The sequence below is a fragment of the Sorex araneus genome, chromosome 2 (genome assembly GCF_027595985.1).
Source record: "Sorex araneus isolate mSorAra2 chromosome 2, mSorAra2.pri, whole genome shotgun sequence".
Taxonomy (NCBI): Eukaryota; Metazoa; Chordata; class Mammalia; order Eulipotyphla; family Soricidae; genus Sorex; species Sorex araneus.
Genome location: NC_073303.1, coordinates 237,029,392 through 237,054,047, shown reverse-complemented (window position 1 = coordinate 237,054,047; position 24,656 = coordinate 237,029,392). Strand labels below are relative to the sequence as shown.

Below are 24,656 nucleotides of genomic sequence, written 5' to 3'. Positions count from 1 at the left end.
AATTACTCCTCAGAGAATTACTCCTGGTGCAGTGCTCAGGGAACCCTATGGGATGCTGGGAATTGAACCCGGGTTGGCTCCGTGCAGGGCAAATGCCCTACCCGCTGTGCTGTCGCTCCAGCCCTGCTCTGGAATTGTTATTGTCTTGTTTGAGGGGCAAGCTCATGGCTGACTCCTGGCTCTGCACTCAGGAGTCATTGCTGGCGGGGCTCGGGAGGGGGGGCCCCTGTGGGGTGCCGGGGATCGAACCCGGGTCGGCCACGTTCGAGGCAAAAGCTGTGGACTATCGCTCTAGCCTTCCTGTGTCCATTTGATGGCGGGGCACGAGGCCCACGGATGGGGTTGGGGAGCCTCCCCCCCCTACTCCCATTGGAACTTTGGAGAGATGGGCACCGTGTAAGACCCCATACCCTCACCACACGGCCCCTTGCTCCAAGTGAGCTGGAACGGGGAGTCGATGGTTGTGCCCCGCTGTGGTTGAATATACCAGGGTTTGGTGGGTGTGACCCTGATTTTTTTTTTCTTTTTGGGTCACACTCGGCGATGCACAGGGGTTCCTCCTGGCTCTGCACTCAGGAATTACTTCGGGTGGTGCTTGGGAGACCATATGGGATGCTGGGATTCGAACCCAGGTTGGCCATGTGAAAGGCAAACCCCCTAGCTGCTGTGCTATCACTCCAGCCCCTGATACGTTTGTTTGGGGGCCCCACATGACCATGCTCAGGAGTTCTTCCTGGCTCTGCACTTGGGAATCACTCCTGGCAGTGCTCGGGGGACCCTACGGGGTGCCAGGGATTGAACCTGGGTCAGCCACATGCAAGGCAAGCGCCCTCCCAGCTGTGGTGGCAGGGCCCTCTGCTGTGCCCTTCCTCCCACCTGGGCCTTTCTCAGATCCTCGTCTCCCACCTCTCCACCTGCCACTCATCCCTAGCACCCCCCATGTTCTCAGCCCCTTCTCCAGCCCCCCTGGCGGCTGCCGTCGCTCCAAAACCTACCATGAAGGACCCTCTAGTCTCCCTGAGCACGTCCGTCGCCTGGGGCTGCCCTCCCAACCTTTCGAACTCAGAATTGGAAAATCCCAAAAGCTCAGGGCACCCTGTCCCCTCCTCAGACTGCCCCCCGAGCCCGTAGTGCCAGGCTGCCAGGCTGCTAGTCTGTGGGAACTCCAGGGAAGAAAATCCTTCCAGACACTAGTTTTTAACTTTCTTGGGTCATACCTGGCGATGCTCAGGACTGGAGCAATAGCACAGCAGGTAGGGCGTTTGCCTTGCACGCAGCCAACCCGGGTTTGATTTGTCCATCCCTCTCGGAGAGTCTGGCAAGCTATCAAGAGTATCCTGCCTGGACAAGCTACCCATGGCGTCTTCGATATGCCAAATACAGTAACAAATCTCACAATGGAGACGTTACTGGTGCTCACTTGAGCAAATTGATGAACAACGGGACGACAGTGCTACCTGGCGATGCTCAGGTGTTACTCCTAGCGGTGTTCTGGGGGTTCTATGGGATGCTGGGGCTTAAACCCAGGTTGGTCATGCTCCCCTCTGTGCTAGGGCTCCAGCCCGCTTTCAGACACTTCTGGGTTGAGTCCAGGCCAGGGATCCCAGCTGGAGCCTCGATCCCTTTGGTGGCTGGGGCCTTTTGTAGAGAAGGGGACACATCTGGGGGGTCTTGAGGTTTATTCCTGGCTCTGTGCTCAGGGATCACCCCTAGTGGGACTCGGGGACCCCTTCTGCAGTGCCAGACCCCTGTCCACGCCCTGGCGCCTGCAGGATCTTTGTGAACTGACTCGGCCAGGTGCCCCGGGACTGGGCAGGTCTGAACCCCCAAGTTCACAGCCAGTGGGTCGCCTCTCAGATATGGGAGCATGTCTCAGGAGCACCAGTTCTGAGCCAGGAGCGTGGGGCAGGATGTGGTGCTGTCTTGCCCCCTGATGCTGGAAACGGCCCAAGCTGCTACTGGAAACTGTCCGACCCCCGCCTGTCTGCCCCGAGCAAGCGGGAATGCCGAAGATGTCAGTTAATTCCCAGGAATGTCCGGGCTGGTCCCACCTTCCCGCTGACCTTCCGCCACACCTTGGGGAAGCAGCGGGTGGGTCAGGCAGTCCCCCTGTCGTGGGGACCTCGGGAAGAAGGCCTCAGCCAGGACCCTAAGGCAGTGCAGTTGGCAGCTGGGACCTTCAATTGGATGCGATACTTTTTTTTTTTTTTTTCGGGGGAGGAAGGGATACACCTGGAGGTGCTCAGGGCTTAGTCCTGGCTCTGCACTCAGGGATCCCTCCTGGCAGTGCTTAGGGGGACCCTGCTGTACTATCTCAGGGCACAGCCCCTGTCCCTCCTCCCCCATCACCATTTGCACCTTTTTTTTGTTTGTTTTTTGGGTCACACCTGGCGATGCACAGGGGTGACTCCTGGCTCATGCACTCAGGAATTACTCATGGTGCTCGGGGGACCAGATAGGATGCCTGGAATTGAACCGGGTAGGCCTCATACAAGGCAAATGCCCTACCCACTGTGCTATTGCTCCAACCCCACCGTTTGCACTTTTGGGGGCCACATCCAACTGTGCTCAGGGCTCCAGGAACTGTATGGAATGCTGGGGCTCGAACCCGGGTCGGCCATGTGTAAGGCATGTGCCTTACCTGACGTACTATCTCTCCAGTCCTCTTGATTTCCCCTCTTGCTCCGGCATCCCCTTATGAGGGGCTGCAGCACAGGGTCCTGGCCTGGCCAAGACAGGGCCTCTGCCAGGTGGGCCTCCAGCCACAACCCCCCCTCCGCACCCCTACATTCCCTGTCCCCGGGCCTCTCCCTCTTCCTGTTTGGAAGCTCAGCCAGCCCCGGAGACAGGGGTATGAGGGCTTAATCCTGGCTGGCAAGCAGGCCAGTGGCCTCCCGGGCCACGTCCTCCCCGGCCAGGCTGCCTCTGACCCCCACAACCTGGTACCCAACTCATGACTCCTGAGCCCCTGAGTGACCCCCCTCATTGGGAGCCCCCCCCATCTCCTTCCCTTTCAGACAGCCGGTGGGGCAGCCCGGTGGCCCGCTCTGGGCTGAGCCCTGGCAGCCGAGACGGTACTAGTAGTAAATCAGGGGGTGTCGGAAACGGGGCTGTGGAATGTCTGGACAGGGCCTTGGGGCGCGGGGTGTGTTGTTGAGCCTGTAACTCTCAGGGCCGAGGGGTGTGAGCTGGACGGAGCTGCCCTGTGGGGGCCCGAGGATCTGACGGCCAGCTGGCCCTGGAGATGGGGGGCCCCCAGTTCCCAGCCCAGGGGATAAATTGAGGGTGCAGGCATGCCCTCTCCCCGACAACCAGCCTGTCGCGATGGCCTCGGCAAGACTCTCACTAGGATCTTTGTTGCTTCTGTCTTTGCATCTGGGTCTTTGTGGGGCTCCAGGAGCTCAGGGGTCCCCCGTGTCGGAAGGGGAAATCAAGTCTGAGCTGGCAACGGAGAGCGAGATCCAGAGGCCTCGACTGGGTAAGTCCTCGGGAGGGGGCTCCTGTGTGTCTTCCCCAAATCCTTCCTGTCCTGACCCCCGCCATATCCTGCAGGCGGCCGACCGCGCCGGGCCCTGGCCGGCCCGTGCCAGCTCCGGAGTCTGCTGCTGCCCGTGGCGGAGCTGGGCCTGGGCTATGCCTCCGAGGAGACCGTCATTTTCCGCTACTGCGCTGGCAGCTGCCCCCGTGGCGCCCGCACCCAGCATGGCCTGACGCTGGCCAGGCTGCGACGCCAGGGCAGAGTCCATGGGGGGCCTTGCTGCCAGCCCACTCACTACTCCGATGTGGCCTTCCTGGATGACCAGCACCGCTGGCAGCAGTTGCCCCAGTTCTCAGCGGCTGCCTGCAGCTGTGGGGGCTAAGGGGGGCCCAGCCTGGGACCCCATGGCTGCTGTTACCCACGTCACCGGCTTGGAGAAGACGAGAAGGGAGGCAGCTGGGTGTGGGGCCACTGGCCATGGTGCAATAAAGAAGCGGGCTCTGAAAGCCTTGGGTCTGTGTCTTTGCTTTGTTTTGGGGTCCCACCCGGTGGTTCCTAGGGCTTTCTCCTGGCTGAGCTCAGGGATCACTCCTGATGGGGCTCAGGAGACTCTTTGGGGTGCTGGAAATTGAACCCGGGTCAGCAGCATGCAAGGCAAGAGTCCTCCCTGCTCAACAACGCCTCTGTCCCCTCTGTGTGGACAAGTTTGGGTTCTGGGCTTCTCCTGCCAGGTGCCTGATCCTGCCAACAGCCTGAACCTGGGAAATCGGTGTTTTCATCCTCCACCTTCTCCACCTTTATTTACCAGTTCAGGATCTCAGAAAAGCTGGAAGCAGAGAGAGAAGGGGAGTATCAGGGATCAGCAAGCAGGGGGTGGCTGTCCCTGCTCCCCGGGTTCTGTATCTTCTGGCAGGGAGCGGCAAATCACTGAGATGCGGCGGCCTCGGGCTACCCGACGATCCCCAAAGTACGACTCTTCATCTCGAAGGATCTCGTGGGAGAAGTCATAGCGGGCTGAGCCCCTGCAAGAGGAAAACGGAGGCTGTGGCCACCTGGGGCAGAGGTAGCTCCCCCTCAGGTCTGCCCAGGGGTAAGGTCGCATTGTTCCAAGAACTGGGGCACGGCCGGGGCTCCTAGGTGGGGTGGTACCTAAGGATGTACAGGGAGCCTGGCTCCAGCAAGAGCTCCAGCCATTCCCCAGGTTCCTGGGTGTGGACGAGCCGCATGACGCTGGGAGACAGCAGGGACAGGCCAGCGATGGTGTCTCCGCAAAACTGGAAGAAGCGAGGTGGCACGTGGGGTAGAGGTCAGGTTCCCATCTTGCGGCCCATCCCCCAGCTGCCGGGCACTGGTCTGCCCACCTTGACGCTGTCCACGTGGGGCTTGATGTAGCCCCGAGGTTCCAGGTCCAGCACGTGCACGGAGGACAGCAGGGTCTGGTTAGGGCCAAAGGCAGCTGCCTGCACGCGCTGCAGGATGGCCCGGCTTGCCGCTGTCCAGCGCGCCTTCTCAGTCTCTCGGAAGCCGTGGATGGCCTGCGCAGAGGATGAGGGTCAGACCCGCGAAATCCTGGGGCGGCACCACAGGGAAACTGAGGCACTGCGTGCAGAGCACTCGGCTGGGCTCTCCAGGGACTGGGAACTGGGACTCGGGAGCGATCTGGGGATGATCCAAGACAGGTAGACTCCGGCCCCGCCCCTAACGCCACAGGCCCCGCCCCAAACACACAGTTCCGGTGCCTCCCGCCAATCCGCGCACCAGCCCCGTTCCTCGTGGCCCCGCCCCCGCGCCCGGGTCTCACCGCGTCCCAGTGGTCATATTCGTAGCGGCGGCGACGCAGCTCGGGTTCCAGCTCACGGCTCAGCGTCTCCTCTTCGGCCGCGCTCAGGAAACCGGGCCGCACCACGGCAGCGTCGCGCAGGCGGCTCAACACGGCCGGGCCCGAGCCCCGCACCCAGCCCAAAGCAGGCGACGCTAGTCGCCCGCTCCCGGCGGCCATGGCCCTGGAGCGGGGTCGTGGTAGCTGCCGGGGCCGGGTAACGCCCCCGTCGCAGAGCCATTGACTGTGGCTGCGCAGAGTCTCTCCGGCGATTGGCTCGCCTTTGAGCCCCGCATCTCGCTCAAGGTTATTGGCTGCTGATGGGCTCGCCCTCTTAAAGCTATTGGCTCTGCACAGAGCCCGCCTCTTCTCCAACACGATTGGTTGACAGCCGAACGGGGGTGGGGCGGGGCGCGAAGGTTGTACTTGACATGGAGGTCAGAAGTCAAGAAATGAAAGATTTGGGCTAAAACAGAGATCACGGAATCAGAACCTCTTTACAGAGTTCTGTCAGCTTGAGATCACGGGGTACCGGGTTCAGGTCTATGATTATGGGCTGGGGGACACGTTTAAGAAATTAAGGGTCAAACAAGGAATCACCCGATTTCTCCCTCTACTGGACTGTGGATCGACGTACATATAAGCAGTTTTAAAAATACATTAGTATAAAGAAATTTCTACTCGGTATTTTTGGGATCATTCCCGCCACTACTATGGGGATGGAACCTGGGCTTCCAACGTGCAAAATGTGTGGACAACCCACAGAGCCGTCTCTGCAGCCTAAGCCTTCTCTTAATGGGGTTGACATGTCTATCTAGCAGGCTTATTGGAATATTGGTGGGTCGAGCATACACTTTACATGTGCGGGGCAATCTCCGCCCCACCCCCACCTCCACCCCCAGTATTGCAACCAAGAGGGGATGTTCGGTTTGCCTTCCACAAACGCAGCATGATTAAGCTCAAGACCTCAGGCTGACCCTGGATGCTCCAGGACGACCCTCCCCCCCATGTCCCTCAAAATGCAGGACTCCCCTGCTGGGCTCAGCACATGGTCGGGTAGGGCACACACTGGCGATATTCAGGGTTTACTCCTAGCTCTGCCTTCAGGGATCACTATTGGCAATACGCATGGCATCGTAAGGGATGGTGGGGGCGAGGGTGGGCTCGAACCCTAGTTGGCCCCGTGCAAGACAGACACGTTGTACTGTCACTCCAGCCCCACATTGGAGCTACTATTATCATTGTTTTTTGTTGTTTTTTTTTCTTTCTGGGTCACACCTGGTGATGCTCAGGGGTTACTCCTGGCTCTGCACTCAGAATCACTCCTGGCAGTGCTCAAGGGACCATACGGGATGCTGTGAATCGAACCTGGGTTTGCCTCGTGCAAGGCAAACGCCCTACCCACTGTTATTGCTCCAGCCCCTATCCTCATCTTTTTTTTTCTTCCCTCCAGGGGGCACACCTGGCGATGCTCAGGGCTTACTCCTGGCTCTGTGCTCAGGAATAATTCCTGGTGGAATTCGGGGGACCCTATGGGGTGCAGGGATCAAACTCTGGTAGGCTGTGTGCATGACAAGCGCCTACCAACCGTGCTGTCGCCCCAGCCCCCTCCTCCCCTCATTTTGTTTCAAATATTAATCCCAGCACACACACAGTCAGTTCCTGGAGGACCCAGGGGCGCCGGGCTCTCCCCACCTGCCATTCCAGCAGCAGGAACCAAGGAGTCCCAGCTGGGGGGGGAGGGGGTGCCGGAGGAGCTGAGATGAGGAAGCTGAAGGCCAGAGCGGCTGGGGCTGGGGTCAGCGGAGAAGCAGAGCAGCCGCAGACGGGAAGACACGGTACAAAGCTTTAATTTAAAATCACAGTGTCTTAGAGAAGAGCCCTCCACCTCAGTATCCACAGTTCCTGCCCGGGCTCCTCCCGGCTCTGCAGTTCAGGGAGGCGGCTGGGCTGCAGCCTCAGTGTCCGCCGGGCACGGGACCATCCCCATGTTCCTGGGGGTGTGGCCCAGCTCTCAGGAGCTGGCTGGGGCAGGTTCTGCTGCCACTGCTGCTGCTGCTGCCGTGCCCGTGGCTGCGGCCGTGGGTTCCTTCTGCACCAGCTCGGGCTCGTCCTCCCCGTCCTGCGGTGGGTGCACCAGAACCTTGTCCAGGATCCCAAACTCCTGCGCCTCCATGGGGCTCATGTACCGATCCCGCTCCATGGCCAACTCTGCAGGGGGCGGGAGACACACGGGTGGGGTGAGGAGGGCCCCCTCCTCCCTTTCCTCCACTCGGTTCCAGGGCTGGTGCAAACAGCAGGACTCACCGATCACCCGCAGGCTCTGCTTGGTGTGTTTGGCATAGATGGTGTAAAGCTGCTTCTTCAGTTTCATGATCTCCTCGGCTTGGATGGCAATGTCTGTGGCTTGGCCCTGAGGTGGGCGTGATGAGGCAAGCGGGGGTAGCAAAGGTTAAAATCAGTTCGGCTTCCTGTTTCCTGAACGTTGGTGGTGAGGCCCTGTCAGCCCTATGATTATTATTATTTTTTTGCTTTTTGGGTCACACCGGGAGATGCATAGGGGTCACCTCCTGGCTCTGCACTCAGGAATTACTCCTGGCGGTGCTCAGGGGACCCTATGGGATGCTGGGAATCGAACCTGGGTCAGCCGCGTGCACGGCAAACGCCCTACCCACTGTGCTATTGAGCCCTGTGATATTTTAAAAATTTTATTTATTTATTTATTTTGCTTTTTGGGTCACACCCAGCAATGCACAGAGGTTACTCCTGGCTCATGCACTCAGGAATCACCCCTGGCGGTGCTCAGGGGACCATATGGGATGCCGGGAATCGAACCTGGGTCGGCCACGTGCAAGGCAAACGCCCTACCCGCTGTGCTATTGTTCCAGCCCTAAAAATTTTATTTTTGTGGAGGCAAGAATGATAGTACAGCAGGTAGGGCGTTTGCCTCGCACACAGCTGAACTAGCGAGCACTGTCAGAAGAGCCAGAATAACCCCTGAGCATCGCTGGGTCTGACCCAAAAAGCCAAAAATTTTTTTCTTCTTTAACTTTTGTCTTTCTGGGTCATACCCGGCAATGCTCAGTGGTTCCTCCTGGCTCTGTACTCAGGAACTGCTCCTGGAGGTACTCAGAGGACTCTATGGGACATTGGGGATCAAACCTGGTGTGGCCACATGAGAGGGCGGAAGCCCTCCCCGCTGTACCTCACTCTAGCCACCAGTTCCACGATCCATGATCCATAAATGTTTGCTCTATTTCATATTCCTCTATAGTCAAGGGCCCATATAATTTTGTGGGGGTTGGGGAAAAGTTCACAGTGGAGAGTGCTGGTCTCTAGGTGGAACCAATGTTTGCACATTTTTTTTTTTTTTTTGCGTTTTAGGTCACACCCGGTGATGCTCAGGGGTTCCTCCTGGTAGTACTCAGGGGACCATATGGGATGCCAGGGATCGAACCCAGGTTGGCTGCGTGCAAAGCAGATGACCTCTCCACTGTGCTAGCACTCTGGCCCTAATGTTTGTATTTTTAATTTTGGGGTTCAGGGCCACATCTGGCTGTGCTTGGGGGTCCCTATGCGGCTCTGGAGATCTATTTGGGGTTGGCCACCAGCAAAGCAAATTCCTTAACCCCCCCTGCACGATCTCCCCAGAGACCCCCAAATCCCAGCTCAACACCCCCCTCACCACCCCGCCACACTCACCCTGGCACCCCCGGAGGGCTGGTGAATCATGATCCGGGAGTTGGGGAGTGAGTGGCGCATGCCTGGGGTGCCGGCGGCCAGCAGCAGCGAGCCCATGCTGGCGGCCTGGCCCACGCACCAGGTGCAGATGGGATTCAGGATGTACTGCATTGTGTCGTAGATGGCCAGCCCCGCGGTCACCACTCCCCCTGCAGGGGACAGGGGGGTCCAGGTGAGGGGCTGGGCTGGCTCCTGCTTGCTGTTCCTTGTTACTGCAACCCCTGACCTTTTAGATTTGGGGGGGAGGGGGTCACACCCGGCCATGCTCAGGGCTGACTCCTGGTTCTGTGCTCCAGGATCACTCCTGGTGGGCCTTGGGGGACCCTCTGGGATGTCCGGGATTGAACCTGGGTTGGTGTAACGCAGGCACCCTTTCCATTGGATTGTTGTTCTGGTCCCCAGCCCCTGGCCCTTTTGTTGGAAGGTGTCTGAGTGTGGGTATCTCTGTTTCACTATGTCTGTGCTTCTTATTTTAGTTTTTGGGCCATACCTAGTAATGCTCAGGGCTAACTCATCTCTGCACGCAGGAATCACCCCTGGTGGTATTTGAGGGGCTGTATGGAATGCTGGGGATCGAACCTGGGTCAGTTACGTGCAAGGCAAGAGGCCTCCCTGCTGTCCTATCTCTCCGGTCCCTCCGGTCCCCCTTTGCCTCTGTGTGTGTGTGTGTCTGAGTGTGTGTGTATGTGTGCGCCTGTGTGTGTGTGTGTGTGTGTGCTTGTGCAGGACCAGGCGTCTCACCAGGGCTGTTGATATACATGTGGATGGGCTTCTTGTTGCTCTCAGACTGCAGGAACAGCAGCTGGGCGATAACCAGGCTGGCCACGTTGTCATCGATCTGCAGTAGGGTGGCAGGGGGTATTCACCAAGGGCAGTGGGAGATGGTCAGGAGAGGGGTGGAGCGGTTAGGGTGAGTAAGGGCGCCAGAGTGGGGTTCACAGCCCCAAAGAAGACCATAGGGGAAGGAATACGATCCTGGAGGTTTGGGTGTGGGGGGCAGGACATGGGGTGTGGGGTGCGCAGAGAGCAGAGGGGCTCCAGACTCTCAGGACTGGGGAGACATGGGGGTCGTGGAAAGAGCACGGGGAGATCAGAGACAAGAGAAGCAGAAATCAGGAGGGGAGGCTGAGAAAGGGGTGCAGAGGGAAAGTGGGGGATCAGGAAGGGAGGGTGTAGGGCGAGGACCAAGGTGAATTCGCGGGCGGAATGCCCGGGGGAGGCGGTCAAGGGGGCTGGAGGACAGCGTGCCCGGGGGTGGGGGTGGGCGCTCACCGGCCCCATGACGCACACGATGCGCTCCCGCAGCAGCCTCGAGTAGATGTCATAGGCGCGCTCGCCACGGCCCTGGGTGGGGGGAAAGAGCGGGGTGACGGTCAAGGGTCGGCGGTGGCCCGGGCCCCCAGAGCCCCGCCGTGTCCCCTCTCGGCCCCGGTACCGTCTGCTCCACCACGATGGGGATGAGCGGGAGCGCGCGGGCCGCTGTCCCGTGCAGGCTCCGCGGCAGGGCCCGGCCGGGCTCGGGCGTCCGCTGCGGGGGCCGGCGGGCGGCGAGGGGCAGCAGCCCCAGCGCGGGGACCCTGCCTGCCGCCAGCCGGGCCCCCCCCACTAATACTCCGGGCCACATAGCGCCGCGCGTCCGTCCCGGCTTCCGTCCGACGGCGGAACTACAACTCCCGGCGTGCTCTGCGCGCCCCCGCCACGTCCGGGGCGTGCTTTTCCGTGGGGGCGTGGTCCGAGACAGGAAGTGACGTCTGGGCGCTGGACTGCGCGACTTCGTGCTTTGTGCGAAGCTGGATGGGGCTTTCTGCTTTTGATTGTTATTTTATTTATTATTATTTTGTGGGTTTGGCGTCATACCCCGCGATACTCAGGGGTTCCTCCTGGCTCTTCACTCAGGAATTGCGCCTGCCGGTGTCTGAGGGTCCCGTGGGATGCCGGGGCTCGAACCCGGGTCTATGCGTGCAAGGCAAATTCCCTCCCCGCTATATAACGCTCCTGCCCCCTATTTTATTATTTTGCTTTCTTCTGGGGCCACACCCAGCTGTGCTCAAGGGCTACTCCTAGCTCTGCTTGTGGATGGTTTCTCTCTCTCTCTCTCTCTCTCTCTCTCTCTCTCTTTTACCCCCACTGGCTGTGCTCAGGGCTTACTCCTGGCTCTGCATTCAGAAATCACTCCTGGCAAGGCTTAGGGGACACTGTGGGGTGCCGAGGATTGAATCTGAGTCGGCCGCGTGCAAGGCAAGCGCCTTAGCCCCTATATTAATTATGGCTCCCACGGTGGTGGGGGGGTCCGTTTCCGAAGCATCTTTCTTGACTCCGCCGTCAGGGAAGCACTCAGGGGTTAAAACTCTGCTTCCAGCATGGAAAGCTGGCACTCAGCACACTGAGTCGCTTTGGTATTTATTTATTTATTTGGCTCTGGGGCCACACTCAGCAGTGGGCAGGACTTACTCCTGCCTGTGCTCAGAGGTCACTCCTGGTGATACTTGTGGGGTGCCAGGCATTGAACTCTGGTTGTTGGGCTGCGTGCAGGGCAAGCATCCTTATCCACTGTACTATTGCTCCAGGCCCTTTATTATTTGTTTGCTTATTTATTTATTTATTTTTGGCTTTTTGGGTCACACCCAGCAATGCTCAGGGGTTACTCCTGGCTCTGCACTCAGGAATCACTCCTGGCGGTGCTCAGGGGACCATATGGGATGCTGGAATCGATCTCGGGTCAGCTGCGTGCAAGGCAAATGCCCTACCCGTTGTGCTATCGATCCAGCCCCCGCTTTATTATTTATTTTAAGAACCGAACTCATTGATTGCTAGAGAGCCGGCTCAAGGGCTGGAGCACGTGCTTTGCATGCTGTCACCTTGCATAGGATCCCTAGCGTCACCAGGATTAACCCCAGAATACTGAGTTGGAGTTGCCTGCAAGGACCTCCAGGGATGGCCTTAAAATGAAAACAAAAATCAACTTTGGGAGACTGGAAAGATGGTACAGCACGGGGGCGCTGGCCTTGCATATGGCCAACCCAGGTTTGATTTCTGGCATCCCCTATGGTCCCCTGAGTACTGCCAGGAATAATTCCTGAATGTGTAAGGCCAGGAGTAACCCCTGAACATCGATGAGTATGGTCCACAAACAAACAAAAAATCAACTTTATTAAGAACAACAGCAGGTAGGGTGTTTGCCTTACTCGCGTCTGACCCGGGTTTGATTCCTTTATCCCTCTTGGAGAGCCCGGCAAGCGACCGAGAGTATCCCGCCCACACGGCAGAGCCTGGCAAGCTCCCTGTGGCGTGTTCAATATGCAAAAAAACAGTAACAGGTCTCACAATGGAGACGTTACTGGTGCCCGCTCGAGCAAATCGATGAGCAACGGAACGACAGTGCTACAGGGCTACATTAAGAACAGCAACAAAAATTGCAAAAGGAAAGAATAAAAATACTAAAAAGTTTTTAAAAATGTAAAGGACTGGGGCTGGAGCGATAGCACAGCGGGTAGGGCGTTTGCCTTGCACGCGGTCGACCCGGGTTCGATTCCCAGCATCCCATATGGTCCCCTGAGTGCCGCCAGGAGTGATTCCTAAGTGCAGAGCCAGGAGTAACCCCTGTGCATCACCAGGTGTGACCCAAAAAGCAAAAAAAAAAAAAGGACTGAAAGAAAGAAAAAGTTTTGTTTAGAGGTCACACCCAGGGCTGACTCCTGACTGTGTGTAGGGATCACTCTTGGTGGGGCTCTGGGGACCGTATCTGGTGCTGGGGATAAAACCTGGGTTGGCCACAGGCAAAGCAAGTGCCCCACCCTCTGTCTGGCCTTCTTATTATTTTTTTTCTTTTTGGGGTCACACCCGGCATTGCACAGGGGTACTTCTGGCTCTGCACTCAGGAATTACTCCTGGCGGTGCTCAGGGGACCAAATGGGATGCTGGGAATCGAACCCGGGTCAGCCGCGAGCAAGGCAAACTCCCTACCCACTGTGCTATCGCTCCAGCCCCAATTTTTTTTTTTATGGGAGGTGACGTTTGGCATTTGGGATCACATCTAGTGGCACTCGGGACTGACTCCGGGTTCAGTGCTCAGGGCTTAACTCCTGCTGGGATTGAGGTGACCCTGTGAGATGCCGGGGATGGAACCAGGGTTGCACCTGTGCTGTCTCTCCCACGCTGGATGAGCAGCTGAGGCTTCTCCTGCTGGTATACCCGGAGGAGGACCGCTGGGGAGGAGGGTTGCGAGGAGGGCGGCCAGCATCAGGGGCGCAGGACTCTGGGCCTCCCAGGTAGGACAGGGCAGGGTCGGGCTAGCCTGGCCTGTCCCAGTTTCTGCTGTGACTCAGGTGAGTGGCCTGGCCCAGCCGGTTCCCCTAGGGCCTGTGACCGCCTTGCCTCCCTGGACACGCCCCTGCCCTTGCTGCCTTCCTGCTCTGCCAGTCCCCCGTGAACGCGTCACCTCCTCTGTCCTCCTTTGCACCCTCAGTGGCACTCTCAGCTCATCCAGCGTTTTACATCTGTCCCAATCCGGCAGTGCAGCCTGAGCGATGCTCCTTAAAGCAAATCCAGGGGGCTGGAGCCATAGCACAGCGGGGAGGGTGTTTACCTTGCAGGCGGCCGACTGACCCGGGTTCGATTCCCAGCATCCCATAGGGTCCCCTGAGCACCGCCAGGAGTAAATTCCTGAGTTCAGAGCCAGGAGTCACCCCTGTGCAACGCCGGGTGGCCGGGTGTGACCCAAAAAGCAAAGAAAAAGAAAAAGCAAATCCACCCAAGTCCCTAGCTGGCCTCGAGTCTTCCTATTGGCCACCTCCCATCGCCACAGCCCTTCTTTCCTTCCACCCTCTCCTGCTGGGATCTTGTCGTACCAATGACCAGCTCCTGGCCCACCCCAAGAAGTGCCCTCTGTCCCCAGAAGTGAGTCTCTGCTGAAATGTCACCTCCTCTGAGAAGCCCTCTGGGATTAACCAAACACTTCTCTCAGTGTTGGTCTATAGAATGTTGGCTTGTTCGATGGGTTCTCTAAAAATTGTCCTCCCAATTCACTTCCTTTTATTTTTAAAAGAATTATTTTGTTTTTCTGGCCTCTTGGATCACACCTGGCAATGCTCAGGGGTTACTCCTGGCTCTGCACTCAGGAGTTATTTCTTGTGAGGTTCAGGGGACCATATGGGGATGCCGGAGATCAAACCCAGGTCGGCCGCATGCCAGGCAAATGCCCTCCCCACTCTACCATTGCTCTGGCTCCACACTTCCTTTCACTCTCTCTCTCTCTCTCTCTCTCTCTCTCTCTCTCTCTCTCTCTCCCCTTTGTCGTGATGTCCACTTGGTGCTTGCTGGGCTGCTGTGGATAAAGTGGACCTCACACGTGAGGTAGGGGGCTGGAGCCATAGCACAGTGGGTAGGGCATTTACCTTGCACACGGCTGACCCGGGTTCGATTCCCAGCATCCCATATCGCCGGGTGTGACCCAAAAAGCAAAAAAGCAAAAAGAATGTGAAGTAGGTTCTCTACCAGAAAGTCACAGCCCTGCTCCCTGCTTTCTTTTCGATTTTATGGGGGCCGGGGGCACACCCAGCGGTGTTTGGGGCTTATTCCTGACTCTGCACTCAGGGAACCCTATGGGATGGTAGGAACCAAACCCGGGTCTGCTATGTACAAGGCAAGTGCCCTCCCCATTGTTCTATTTCTCTGGCCTCTGTACTATCACTCCAGTCCCTCCTCTTCTTCCTTCTCCTCCCTTTCTCCTCCTCCTCCTTCTTCTCCTCCTCTCTTCCCCTCTCTCCATCCTCCTCTCTCCTCTCTCCTCGTTTCTCTTGTCTGTGTTGGAGATTGATCCCAGGGCCTCACCCTTGCACGGCAAGTATGACCTGGTGGTCCCCTGAATAATTCTTTATTACAGGGGTACAGGGACAGATGGTGGAGGCTGATACAAGTCCTAGGTAGTTGAGCTGCAGCCCTGACCTCTCGCCACTAGGTGTCAGTAGTGACCCCCATTGTTAACTGACCACCCCCCCCTTCCCAGAGGGCCCAGTGGCTCCTTCCTTTAAATTTAATTTTTTTTTTCTTTTTGGGTCACACCCACCAATGCACAGGGGTTACTCCTGTCTCTGCACCCAGGAATTACTCCTGGTGGTGCTCAGGGGACCATATGAGATGCTGGGAATCAAACCTGGGTTGGCCGCATGCAAGGCAAATGCCCTACCCGCTGTGCTATTTGAATTTATTTTAGCATTTTTTTTTTTTGCTTCTTGGGTCACACCCAGAGAGGCTCAGGGGTCACTCCTGGCTCTGCACTCAGGAATTACCCCTGGCTGTGCTCAGGGGACCGTATGGGATGCTGGGAATCGAACCCGGGTCGGCTGCGTGCAAGGCAAACGCCCTACCCGCTGTGCTATCACTCCAGCCCCTATTTTAGCATGTCTTAATTTAATTAATCAATCTAAAATTACTTTTAATTAATAAAAGTTTATTTTAAATTCATTATTTATTTATTTAGGTGTTGGGGCCACACGTGGCAGTGCTCAGGGGTTACTCCTGGCTCTGTGCCCAGGAATTACTCGTGGTGGTGCTCAGGTAGCCCTATGGGATGCCGAGGATCGGCCCCAGGTTGACTGAGTGCAGTAAAAGCTCTCCCTGCTGTACAATCGCTCTGGCCCTGAGACCATCCATGCTTTGCACGCAGGGGCCCCGGAGGAGGCTGCCAGCAACAGCCTCTGAGCAGAGAGCAGGGGGTAGCCGGTGGGTATCATCTAGATGTGACCCCACATCTAAAAATAAATATTTAAATAGCAAAAAGCACTTCCTTCACTTGTCTGAGATCCTGGGTTTGATCTCTTGCTAACAGTAGTGGCTCAAAATGTGGGGTGTGGTGGGGAGATAGGACAGCGGGGAGGGCACTTGCCTTGCATGTAGTGGACCCCTGGTTCCATCCCTGAACCACATATGGTCACTGGGCACCATTGGGTGAGGCCAAAAATCAGCAAAATATGGGGGCCGGAGTGATAGTATGACAGCGAGGACGTTTGCCTTGCATGTGGCTGCGCCAGGTTTGATTCCCGGTGTCCCATAGGGTCCCCTCTGAGCTAGCCAGGAGTGATCCCTGAGTGCAGAAACAGGAGTAAGCCCTGAGCATCGTTGGGTGTGACCCCCCCACCCCAACGAGAATGTGGCATGAGGATTGGGGAAAGAAGCTTCCTTTTTTTTTGTGGGGACCCTATGTGTGAGCCATAGCTGATGGCTTTAGGTTCAGTGCTCAGGAGTCCGTCCTGACGGTGGTTGGGGACCGTGAAATTGAACAAGGGTCAGTTGCATGCAAGACCAGCACTTAATCTCTTAATCTCTCATAGTATCTGGGTCAAAAGCAACATCAGAAGAGACGCTGGCCCTGTTGTAAGCACTGAAATATTTGTTGAGGTCTTGGCACAGTGAGTTCTCCAAAAATTGATCTCTTATCTCGAGGCTGCCCATCAACCTGCCCTTGCAGTTTCCTGATATCATTCTGTGAAGATTCGGGGATGCTGATGACCTCTTCTGTGAATGTGCAAGTTCAGCTGGGGATTGATAGAGTAGAAATTAAAAGAAAGTGAGGAGGAGGAGGAGGAGGAGCAGGGGAAGGACTGGAGAGACAGTATAGCCAAAAGAGCAAAAGGCGTCAGAGAGATGGTACAATGGGGAGGGCGTGCACGTGGCTGACCTGGGTTCAACGCCCAGCATCCCTTATGGTCCCCTGAGCACTGCCAGGAGTAATTCCTGAGTACAGAGCCAAGCATATCCTAAACACCAGGTGTGACCCAAATCACCCCCTCCAAAAGAGATGAAAGACAAAAAGAAGAGAAAGAATGAAAAGGGATTGAATCACAACGGTTAAATTATTTTTATTATCATTATTTTGGGGGACTGGAGCAAAAGCACAGCAGGTAGGGCATTTGCCTTGCACGCGGCTGACCTGGGTTTGATTCCTCTATCCCTCTCGGAGGACCCGGCAAGCTACCAAGAGTATCCGTACACATGGCAGAGCCTGGCAAACTACCTGTGGCGTGTTCGATATGCCAAAAACAGTAACAACAAGTCTCACAATGGAGACGTTACTGGTGTCCGCTCAAGCAAATGGATGAACAACGGAACAACAGTGCAGTGCAGTGCTATTATTTTGGGAGCCCAGATCTGGAGGTTGTCAGTGCTGACTCCTAGCTCTGTGCTCAGGGATCACTCTATGGGTGCCTGGGATCAAAACCCATTCAAGGCAAGTGCCCTGCCCGCTCTCCTTCTTCTACACCCTGCCACCCTGACCCAGGTTATTAACTTTTTATTTTTATTTTTTTGGGTCACACCCAGCATTGCACAGGGGTTACTCCTGGCTCTGCACTCAGGAACAACTCCTGGCAGTGCTCGGGAGACCCTATGGGATGCTGGGAATCGAACCCGGGTCGGCCACGTGCAAGGCAAACGCCCTCCTCACTGTGCTATTGCTCCAGCCCCTTTTTTGTTTTGTTTTAAGAGCCCACACCCAACAGTGCCCAGGACTTACTCCTGGCTCTGTGCTCAGGGATCTCTCCTGGCGGGGCTCAGGGGACCTTACGGGATGCCAGGGATCAAACCCGGGTTGGCTGCCGTGCCAGGCCAGTGCCCTCCCTGCTGTCCTATCGCTCCGGACCCGGCCCAGGTTCTGGAGATCTGAATAGTCAGCTGCCAGGTGACCCAGCCAGTCCACTTCTTGGCATCTACCCCGAGACGGTCAAGACGGGAGTCTGGAAAACTCCGCACTTGCCAAGGGCAGTTCCTCTGGGTTGCAAACAGGCAAGATCTGGAAGTGTCCCAAGGGCTCCAAGACAGAATTGTGGCTCAGGGCTGGAGAGCAGCGCTGGGAAGACGCTTGCCTTGGCGCCGCTCCTTCATGGTCTCATCGCCTAAGGAGAACCGACACCTCCACCTCTTCCCGCCAAACCTCTTCCTTCCTTTCCTTACAGCCTTGCTTCCAGGCTTCTGTGGGAACATGCCACAAAACAGCATGTGCGATGGGCTGGAGCGATAGCACAGCAAGGAGGGAATCTGCCCGCCATGCGGCTGACCCTAGTTCGATCCCCGGCATCCCCTGAGCACCGCCAGGAGAGATTCCTGAGTGCAGAGCCAGGAGTAACCCCTGAGCATCATCGCCGGGTATGACCCCAAAAAGCCAGAAAAGAAAATAAAGAGTGTGGTGGCATGCAGTGGCCCACACCTCTGTTTCTGTTCCTGGGCCATCTTCGTTGGCTTCTTTCCTGTTCTGGAAAGGTCCTTGTGCCTCCAGCTAAGGATGCTCTCCACCTGTGCCCTGATTCTGTTCCTTCGAGTTTCCTCTCCTTCTCTTACGACACCCCATGGTTCCCTGAATGTGCTGTCGCTCCTATTCACTTACAAGTGGGTCATGTTTCGTGGCCAGGGTGGCAGTGATGCAGGTAGGGTGTTTGCCTTGCATGCGGCCGACCTGGGTTTCATCCCCAGCATCCCACAGGGTCCCCAAACTCTGCCAGGAATAATTCCTGCATGCAGAGCCAGGAGTAACTTGTGAGTATCACTGGGTGTGACCCAAACAGCCACACACACACCCCCAACAAAAATCCAAAAAGTAAAATGGATAGGTCACATCTCTCCCCTCTTGATAAAACAAAAGCAGGGCCAAAACAATAGGACAGCAGTGAGGGCACTTGCCATGCATGTGGCCAATCTGGGTTCAATCCCTGGTACCCCATAGGGTCCCCCAATCCCTATCAGGAGTCATCCCTGAGCACAGAGTCGGGAGTCAGCCCTGAGCATCACTGGGTGTGGCCCCCAAACAAACCACAAATAAATAAAGTTAAGACCAGAGTAAGAGGTCAGTGGAGTGGGCTTGCACGTGGCTGCCCCAGGCTTGATACCTGGCATCCCATTGGGTCCTCTTAAGTATGGCCAGGAGTGAGCCCTTTACCCTGCCAGGTGGGACCCCAAAACAAAACCAAAAAAATCAGTGTGGATGTATGTTTTTGTGTTCTGGCAACTGCCCTTTTCTTGACTCAACTATGCAGAAATAGAACAACAACAACAAAATGGGGGACTAAAAATTTCTCAGGATGCAATTCTTTTTTTTTTAATTACTTTTTGGGTCACACCCAGTGGTGCTCAGCAGTTACTCCTGGCTCTGCACTCAGGGATTACTCCTAGCATTGTTCGGGGGACCCAATGGGATGCTGGGGATTGAACCAGGTCAGCTGCATGCAAGGCAAATGCCCTACCCGCTGTGTTATAGCTCCAGCCCCATGCAATTCTTTTTGTCTTTGCTTCTGTTTGGGGCAACACCCAGCGGTGCTCAGGGCTTACTCCTGGCTTTGTGCTCAGGGGTCGTTCCTGGCAGGCTCAGACTCAGGGGATCATAGGAGCTGCTGGCTCAGATGAGTGCCAGGCAAAAGCCCTAGCCACTTTTTGTTTTTGTTTTTGTTTTTTGTTTTGCTTTTTGGGTCACACCTGGCGATGCACAGGGTTACTCCTGGCTTATGCACTCAGAAATCACTCCTGGCATTGCTCAGGGGACCCTATGGGATGTTGGGAATCGAACCCAGGTCGGCCACGTGCAAGGCAAATGCCCTACCCGCTGTGCTGTCGCTCCAGCCCTAAGCCCTAGCCACTTGGCTGCCTCTCAAAGTCCCAAGGAGACTGTGTAATCCACTCTGGATGGGTCCTTCCTTATCAGAAGAGCTTTGGGACCAGGTAGGTGTGGATTGAGGGTAGAGCACCTGTTGAGGAAGTGTGAGGGCAAGAATTTGATCCCCAGCGTGTAGGCAGAGACACCTGTTCTTATTGCATTGACTCAGTTTCAACATGGGAGCATGAAGACAAGCAGAGATAAGGCATGAATGAACAGGCACGGCCCCAAGCCAACGAAACTTAGTGATAAAAATAGTTGGGGGGGGGGGCGCTAGAGCGATAGCACAGCGGGTAGGGCATTTGCCTTGCATGCAGCCGACCCGGGTTCGATTCCCAGCATCCCACAGGGTCTCCCAAGCACCGCCAGGAGTAATTCCTGAGTTCAGAGCCCTGTGCATCTCTGGGTGTGACCCAAAGAGCAAAAAAAAAAAAGTTCGGGGGGGGGGCCCGGAGTAATAGCACAGTGGGGAGAGTGTGCTCCTGCCTGCTGCCAATCGGGGGGGCTCAACCCTCAGCATCCTAGAGAGTCCCCTGAGCCCTGCCAGGAGTGATCCCTGAGCACATCCCAATCCTGGGGATCCCTGAGCCCTAAAACATACAAAACAGAGGGGCTGGAGCGATAGCACAGCGGGTAAGGCGTTTGCCTTTCATGCGGCTGACCCAGGTTTGATCCTCAGCATCCCATAGGGTCCCCCCGAGCACCGTCAGGAGTAATTCCTGAGTGCAGTAACCCCTGTGCATCACTGGGTGTGACCCAAAAGAGAAAAAATAAAATAAAACATACAAAAAAGAATGGCGGGCCAGCCTGCTGCAGGCCTCGATCCCGCGTTTAAAATTGGCTTCTACAGGGGCTGGAGAGATAGCACAGCGGGTAGGGCGTTTGCCTTGCACGCGGCCGACCCGGGTTCAAATCCCAGCATCCCATATGGTCCCCTGAGCACGGCCAGGGGTAATTCCTGAGTGCAGAGCCAGGAGTAACCCCTGTGCATCGCCAGGTGTGACCCAAAAAGCAAAAAAAAAAAAAAAAAAAAAAAAAAAAAATTGGCTTCTACTGGCTTTCTCACTGTGTTCATGTCTTCATACATTCGTTGCCAGTGCACAGGTGTTGTCCCTGGTTCTGTGTTCTGGGTGTTGATCCTGAAGGGTTTTTTTTGGGGGGGCGGGCTATGCATTGCTGGGGAGCAGTCCGGGTCTGTGTTTGCAAAGGCAGTATTTGGCCCCTTCAGCTTTTTTTTTCTTTTTGGCTCAGGGGTTCCTCCTGGCTCTGCTCTCAGGAATTACTCCTGACGGTGTTTGGGGGACCCTATGGGATGCTGAGAATCGAACCCGGGTCAGCCGCATGCAAGGCAAACGCCCTCCCCACTGTGCTATTGCTCCGGCCCCTCTCGATTTCTGCCCAGCCCCTCCAGCTGACTCTTGGATGCCTTTTCTTTCTTTTGGGGACACACCTGGGAGCGCTCAGGGTGCGAGGTCTGCTCCTGGCTCTGTGCTCAGGGGGCGGTGCTTAGGGGACCCTAATGGGTCAGGGAGCAATCTAGGGTCTGTTCCCTGTGAGGGAAGCACCTTGTCCTGTACTGTTGGATGCATTTTATCTTATTTCTGTCGGGTCATGCTCAGGGCTTGCTCCTGTCTCTGTGCTCAGGGAATCGGAAACCATATGATCCTGGGTCAGTCACGTGTCAGACAAGACCTGGGCCTGCCGTTCTAGCCCTCTGGACCGTATCGGATGGTTAGTTTATTTTTTAGATCACATTTTTTTTTGGGGGGGGTCATACCCAGTGATGCTCAGGGGTTGCTCCTGGCTCTGCACTCAGGAATTACTCCTGGTGGTGCTTGGGGGACCATATGGGATGTCAGGGATTGAAACCGATGTGGGCTGCTGCACAGCAGGCACTGTCCCGGCTGTACTATGGCTCTGGCTCAGGGTCACACGTTTTATTTTATTTATTTTGGGTCATGCCTGACAGTGCTCAGGGCTCACTCCTGGTGTGGCTCAGAAAGAGGCCAGAAAGGCCCTTTTATCTATCTATCTATCTATCTATCTATCTATCTATCTATCTATCTATCTATCTATCTATCTATCCATCTATCTATCTAGGGGGCTGGAGAGATAGCACAGCGGGTAGGGCGTCTGCCTTGCACGAGGCCGACCTGGGTTCAAATCCCAGCATCCCATATGGTCCCCTGAGCACGGCCAGGGGTAATTCCTGAGTGCAGAGCCAGGAGTAACCCCTGTGCATCACCAGGTGTGACCCAAAAAGCAAAAAAAAAAAAAAATTCATATCTATCTATCTATCTATCTGTCTGTCTGTCTGTCTATCTATCAATCAATCTATCTGTCTGTCTGTCTATCTATCTATCTATCTATCTATCCATCTATCTATCTATCTATGATTTTGGGGCCACACCAGGCAATGCTCAGGGGGTTACTCTGGTTCTGTGCTCAGACATCACTCCTGGCTGTGCTCAGACCCTCTGGCATGCAGGAGATGGAATCCCGGGGTTGGCCACGTACAAGGCAAGCACCTTCCCCGCTGTGACATAGCCCCAGCAGGCCCGAGGGTTCGGTTCTGAGCCCGGAGGCCTGGTGTGGGCACAGCAGGGCCGAGCCGAGAAGGGCATCTCCACCCCAGAAGGCAGTGCCCTCTGTGTCCTGGCACCCCCCAGCAGTCTGCCCCTCCCGACTGGAGTCAGCAGGGTGCACGGTGGTTTCCCAAACACCCCAGCAGGGTGGGGACACCTGTCAGCACCTCTTGGCTGCTGCTAAGCCTGCAAGGGAGGCCCCAGGAGGGCGGGGACCCTGTGGCCGCCACCCCCGCACCCTTGGGTCCTCCCAAAGCCAGAGAAGGACTGGCTCAGGGGGCGTGCCCCGGCCTGGAGGCGGGACTGTGGGTTTTCTGGGACCAATAGTGGGGAGGGGAGGAGACGCAGGGGCTGGTGGTGGCCAGGGTGGTGGCTACTGGCCCGCTTGGCCTGTGGTCCGGGGCTACGGAGACAGCAGGAACTCAGGCTGTGGCCAGAACCTCCACAGCTGGCCAGTGACCTCTAAGCCCCGGGCAGCCCCAGGCAGCTGGGGCCTGGCAGAGTGCCAGCCGGAGGCAGCTGGCATCTTTCCTTGGCAAGGGTGACCGGAACTTTTGGTTTATTTATTTATTTAGGTTTTGGGGACACACCTGGAGATGCTCAGGGCTGACTCCTGGCTCTGCGCTCAGGAATCACTGCTGGTGGGGCTCATGTGGGGTGTGCCAGGGATCGAACCCGGGTCGGCCGCATGCAAGGCTAGCGCCCTCCCCCTGCTGTTCTATCGCTCGGGCCCCAACCGGAGTATTTGGAACCTGCTTCTCAGCACCAGGTCTGGCCGAAGATTTCTTTTCTTTTATTTTCTTCTTCTTCTTCTTTTTTTTTGTTTTTGTTTTTTTTTTTGGGTCACACCTGGAGATGCACAGGGGTTACTCCTGGCTCTGCACTCAGGAATTACTCCTGGCGGTGCTCAGGGGAACATATGGGATGCTGGGAATCGAACCCGGGTCGGCTGCGTGCAAGGCAAATTGCCCTACCCACTGTACTACCGCTCTAGCCCCAGGACGAAGATTTCTTGCTGTGCAATTCTCTTGCTCTCTCCCTCCCTCCCTCCTTCTCTTTCTCTCCCTCCTTTTCTCTCTCTCTCTCTCTCTCTCTCTTCTTTTATTTGTTTTTTTCTATTTGCCCTCCCTTAGGGGGTTCTTTTTAAATTTGCTTTTTTATTTTAAAAGTTTTATGAAAGAGCTATGATTTACAAAGTTACTAATAGTTGCGTTTTAGGCATACAAACAGTCAACATCAGTCCCTTCACCAGTGTCAACTTCCCTCCACCCACATTCCCATCTTCCCTCTCACCCCAGTGCCCTCCTTCACTCCCGCCTGTCACCTGGACAGGCACATGGCAAAGTTTCAGTGGTTGCGGTTTAGATCTCACGCTTTCAGTGTTGTTATGTGGCTCTACCCTTCACCCATGTCACTGGCATAAACAAAGCCCTGGTTCCTGCTCACCTGTGACTTCTCACTCTCTTCTCCCTCCCCCATGTGATTTCTTTCCTTCTCTGTACTTCTCTCTAAACACTGGGTCAAGGGTGATCTAAGCATCCCTCCTTTCGAGAATACCTTTTCTCATCCAGTACTTTTTTTTTTTTTTTGCTTTTTAGGTCATACATGGCGATGCTCAGGGGTTACTCCTGGCTCATGCACTCAGGAATGACTCCTGGCGGTGCTCAAGGGACCGTATGGGATGGTGGGGATCGAACCCAGGTTGACCATATGCAAGGCAAATGCCCTACAAGCTATACTATCGCTCCAGCCCTGAAAATTGTTAGTAAGAAACATAGCCCTGTGGAGGAATCTGTTCCCTTTGGGCAGTGAGTCCCCAACTCTCCCCTCCCAGCCTCTGGCATTTCCCAAGTTACATTGATCTCTGATTTTAATTTGGAAGGTGGGGGGAGGAGGAGGTGCACATGGCAGTGCTCAGGGCTGACTCCTGGCTCTGCACTCAGGGATCACTCCTGGCAGGCCTTAGGGGACCATCAGTGCTGGGGATTGAACCTGGGTTAGCTGCATGGAAGACCAGTGCCCAGCCTGCTGGACTATTGCTCCAATTTGTAGGTTTCTGAATGACTTTGGGGTTTTTTGGGGTTTTTTGTTTGTTTGTTTTTTCTTTTTGGGTTACATCCGATGATGCACAGGCCTCACTCCTGGCTCTGCACTCAGGAATTACTATTGGTGGTGCTCAGAGGACCATATGGGGTGCTGGAAATCGAACCTGGGTCGGCTGCGTGCAAGGCAAACACCCTCCCCGCTGTACTATTGCTCCAGCCCCTTCTGAGTGACTTTTGGATGACTCTAAGGAACTCATGCAAGTGGCATTATTTTGCATGTTATTTTACTAGACACAAGTGTTATCCATCTTTGTCTATGTCGGGGAATGAGAACTTCCTGCCTGCTTAACAC

At 56.0% G+C, this 24,656-nt stretch overlaps 3 protein-coding genes across 3 annotated transcripts; 1 reads left to right on the top strand and 2 right to left on the bottom strand.

Annotated features, from left to right (window-relative positions):
- Positions 1-40: 40 nt before the first annotated feature.
- On the top strand, positions 41-4,107 carry PSPN (persephin). The gene is made up of 2 exons (XM_004619479.2): positions 41-3,478; positions 3,553-4,107. Exons 1-2 carry the CDS (start codon positions 3,325-3,327, stop codon positions 3,858-3,860), a joined length of 462 nt encoding a protein of 153 aa, XP_004619536.1. The 5' UTR covers positions 41-3,324; the 3' UTR covers positions 3,861-4,107.
- Positions 4,108-4,250: 143 nt separating this feature from the next.
- On the bottom strand, positions 4,251-5,570 carry ALKBH7 (alkB homolog 7). Its single transcript, XM_004619480.2, has 4 exons — positions 5,280-5,570; positions 4,840-5,013; positions 4,628-4,752; positions 4,251-4,500 (listed from the first exon to the last, which is right to left on the bottom strand). The coding sequence occupies exons 1-4, from the start codon at positions 5,475-5,477 to the stop codon at positions 4,338-4,340; spliced, it is 660 nt and encodes a 219-aa protein (XP_004619537.1). The 5' UTR covers positions 5,478-5,570; the 3' UTR covers positions 4,251-4,337.
- A 1,561-nt stretch (positions 5,571-7,131) lies between these two features.
- CLPP (caseinolytic mitochondrial matrix peptidase proteolytic subunit) lies at positions 7,132-10,699 on the bottom strand. The gene is made up of 6 exons (XM_004619481.2): positions 10,474-10,699; positions 10,311-10,382; positions 9,780-9,876; positions 9,000-9,187; positions 7,605-7,710; positions 7,132-7,508 (listed from the first exon to the last, which is right to left on the bottom strand). The coding sequence occupies exons 1-6, from the start codon at positions 10,660-10,662 to the stop codon at positions 7,312-7,314; spliced, it is 849 nt and encodes a 282-aa protein (XP_004619538.1). The 5' UTR covers positions 10,663-10,699; the 3' UTR covers positions 7,132-7,311.
- Between the last annotated feature and the right edge of the window lie 13,957 nt (positions 10,700-24,656).

What these genes read in the sequence shown, in the direction of transcription:
- PSPN (XM_004619479.2), top strand. Translation starts at nt 3,325, where the DNA reads ATGGCCTCGGCAAGACTCTCACTAGGATCTTTGTTGCTTCTGTCTTTG. An exon ending in GATCCAGAGGCCTCGACTGG is followed by an intron (nt 3,479 to 3,552) that starts GTAAGTCCTCGG and finishes CATATCCTGCAG; the next exon opens with GCGGCCGACCGCGCCGGGCC.
- ALKBH7 (XM_004619480.2), bottom strand. Translation starts at nt 5,477, where the DNA reads ATGGCCGCCGGGAGCGGGCGACTAGCGTCGCCTGCTTTGGGCTGGGTG. An exon ending in AATATGACCACTGGGACGCG is followed by an intron (nt 5,014 to 5,279) that starts GTGAGACCCGGG and finishes TCCTCTGCGCAG; the next exon opens with GCCATCCACGGCTTCCGAGA. An exon ending in CCCACGTGGACAGCGTCAAG is followed by an intron (nt 4,753 to 4,839) that starts GTGGGCAGACCA and finishes CGCTTCTTCCAG; the next exon opens with TTTTGCGGAGACACCATCGC.
- CLPP (XM_004619481.2), bottom strand. Translation starts at nt 10,662, where the DNA reads ATGTGGCCCGGAGTATTAGTGGGGGGGGCCCGGCTGGCGGCAGGCAGG. An exon ending in CCATCGTGGTGGAGCAGACG is followed by an intron (nt 10,383 to 10,473) that starts GTACCGGGGCCG and finishes CCCCCCACCCAG; the next exon opens with GGCCGTGGCGAGCGCGCCTA. An exon ending in CATGTATATCAACAGCCCTG is followed by an intron (nt 9,188 to 9,779) that starts GTGAGACGCCTG and finishes TGTCCCCTGCAG; the next exon opens with GGGGAGTGGTGACCGCGGGG.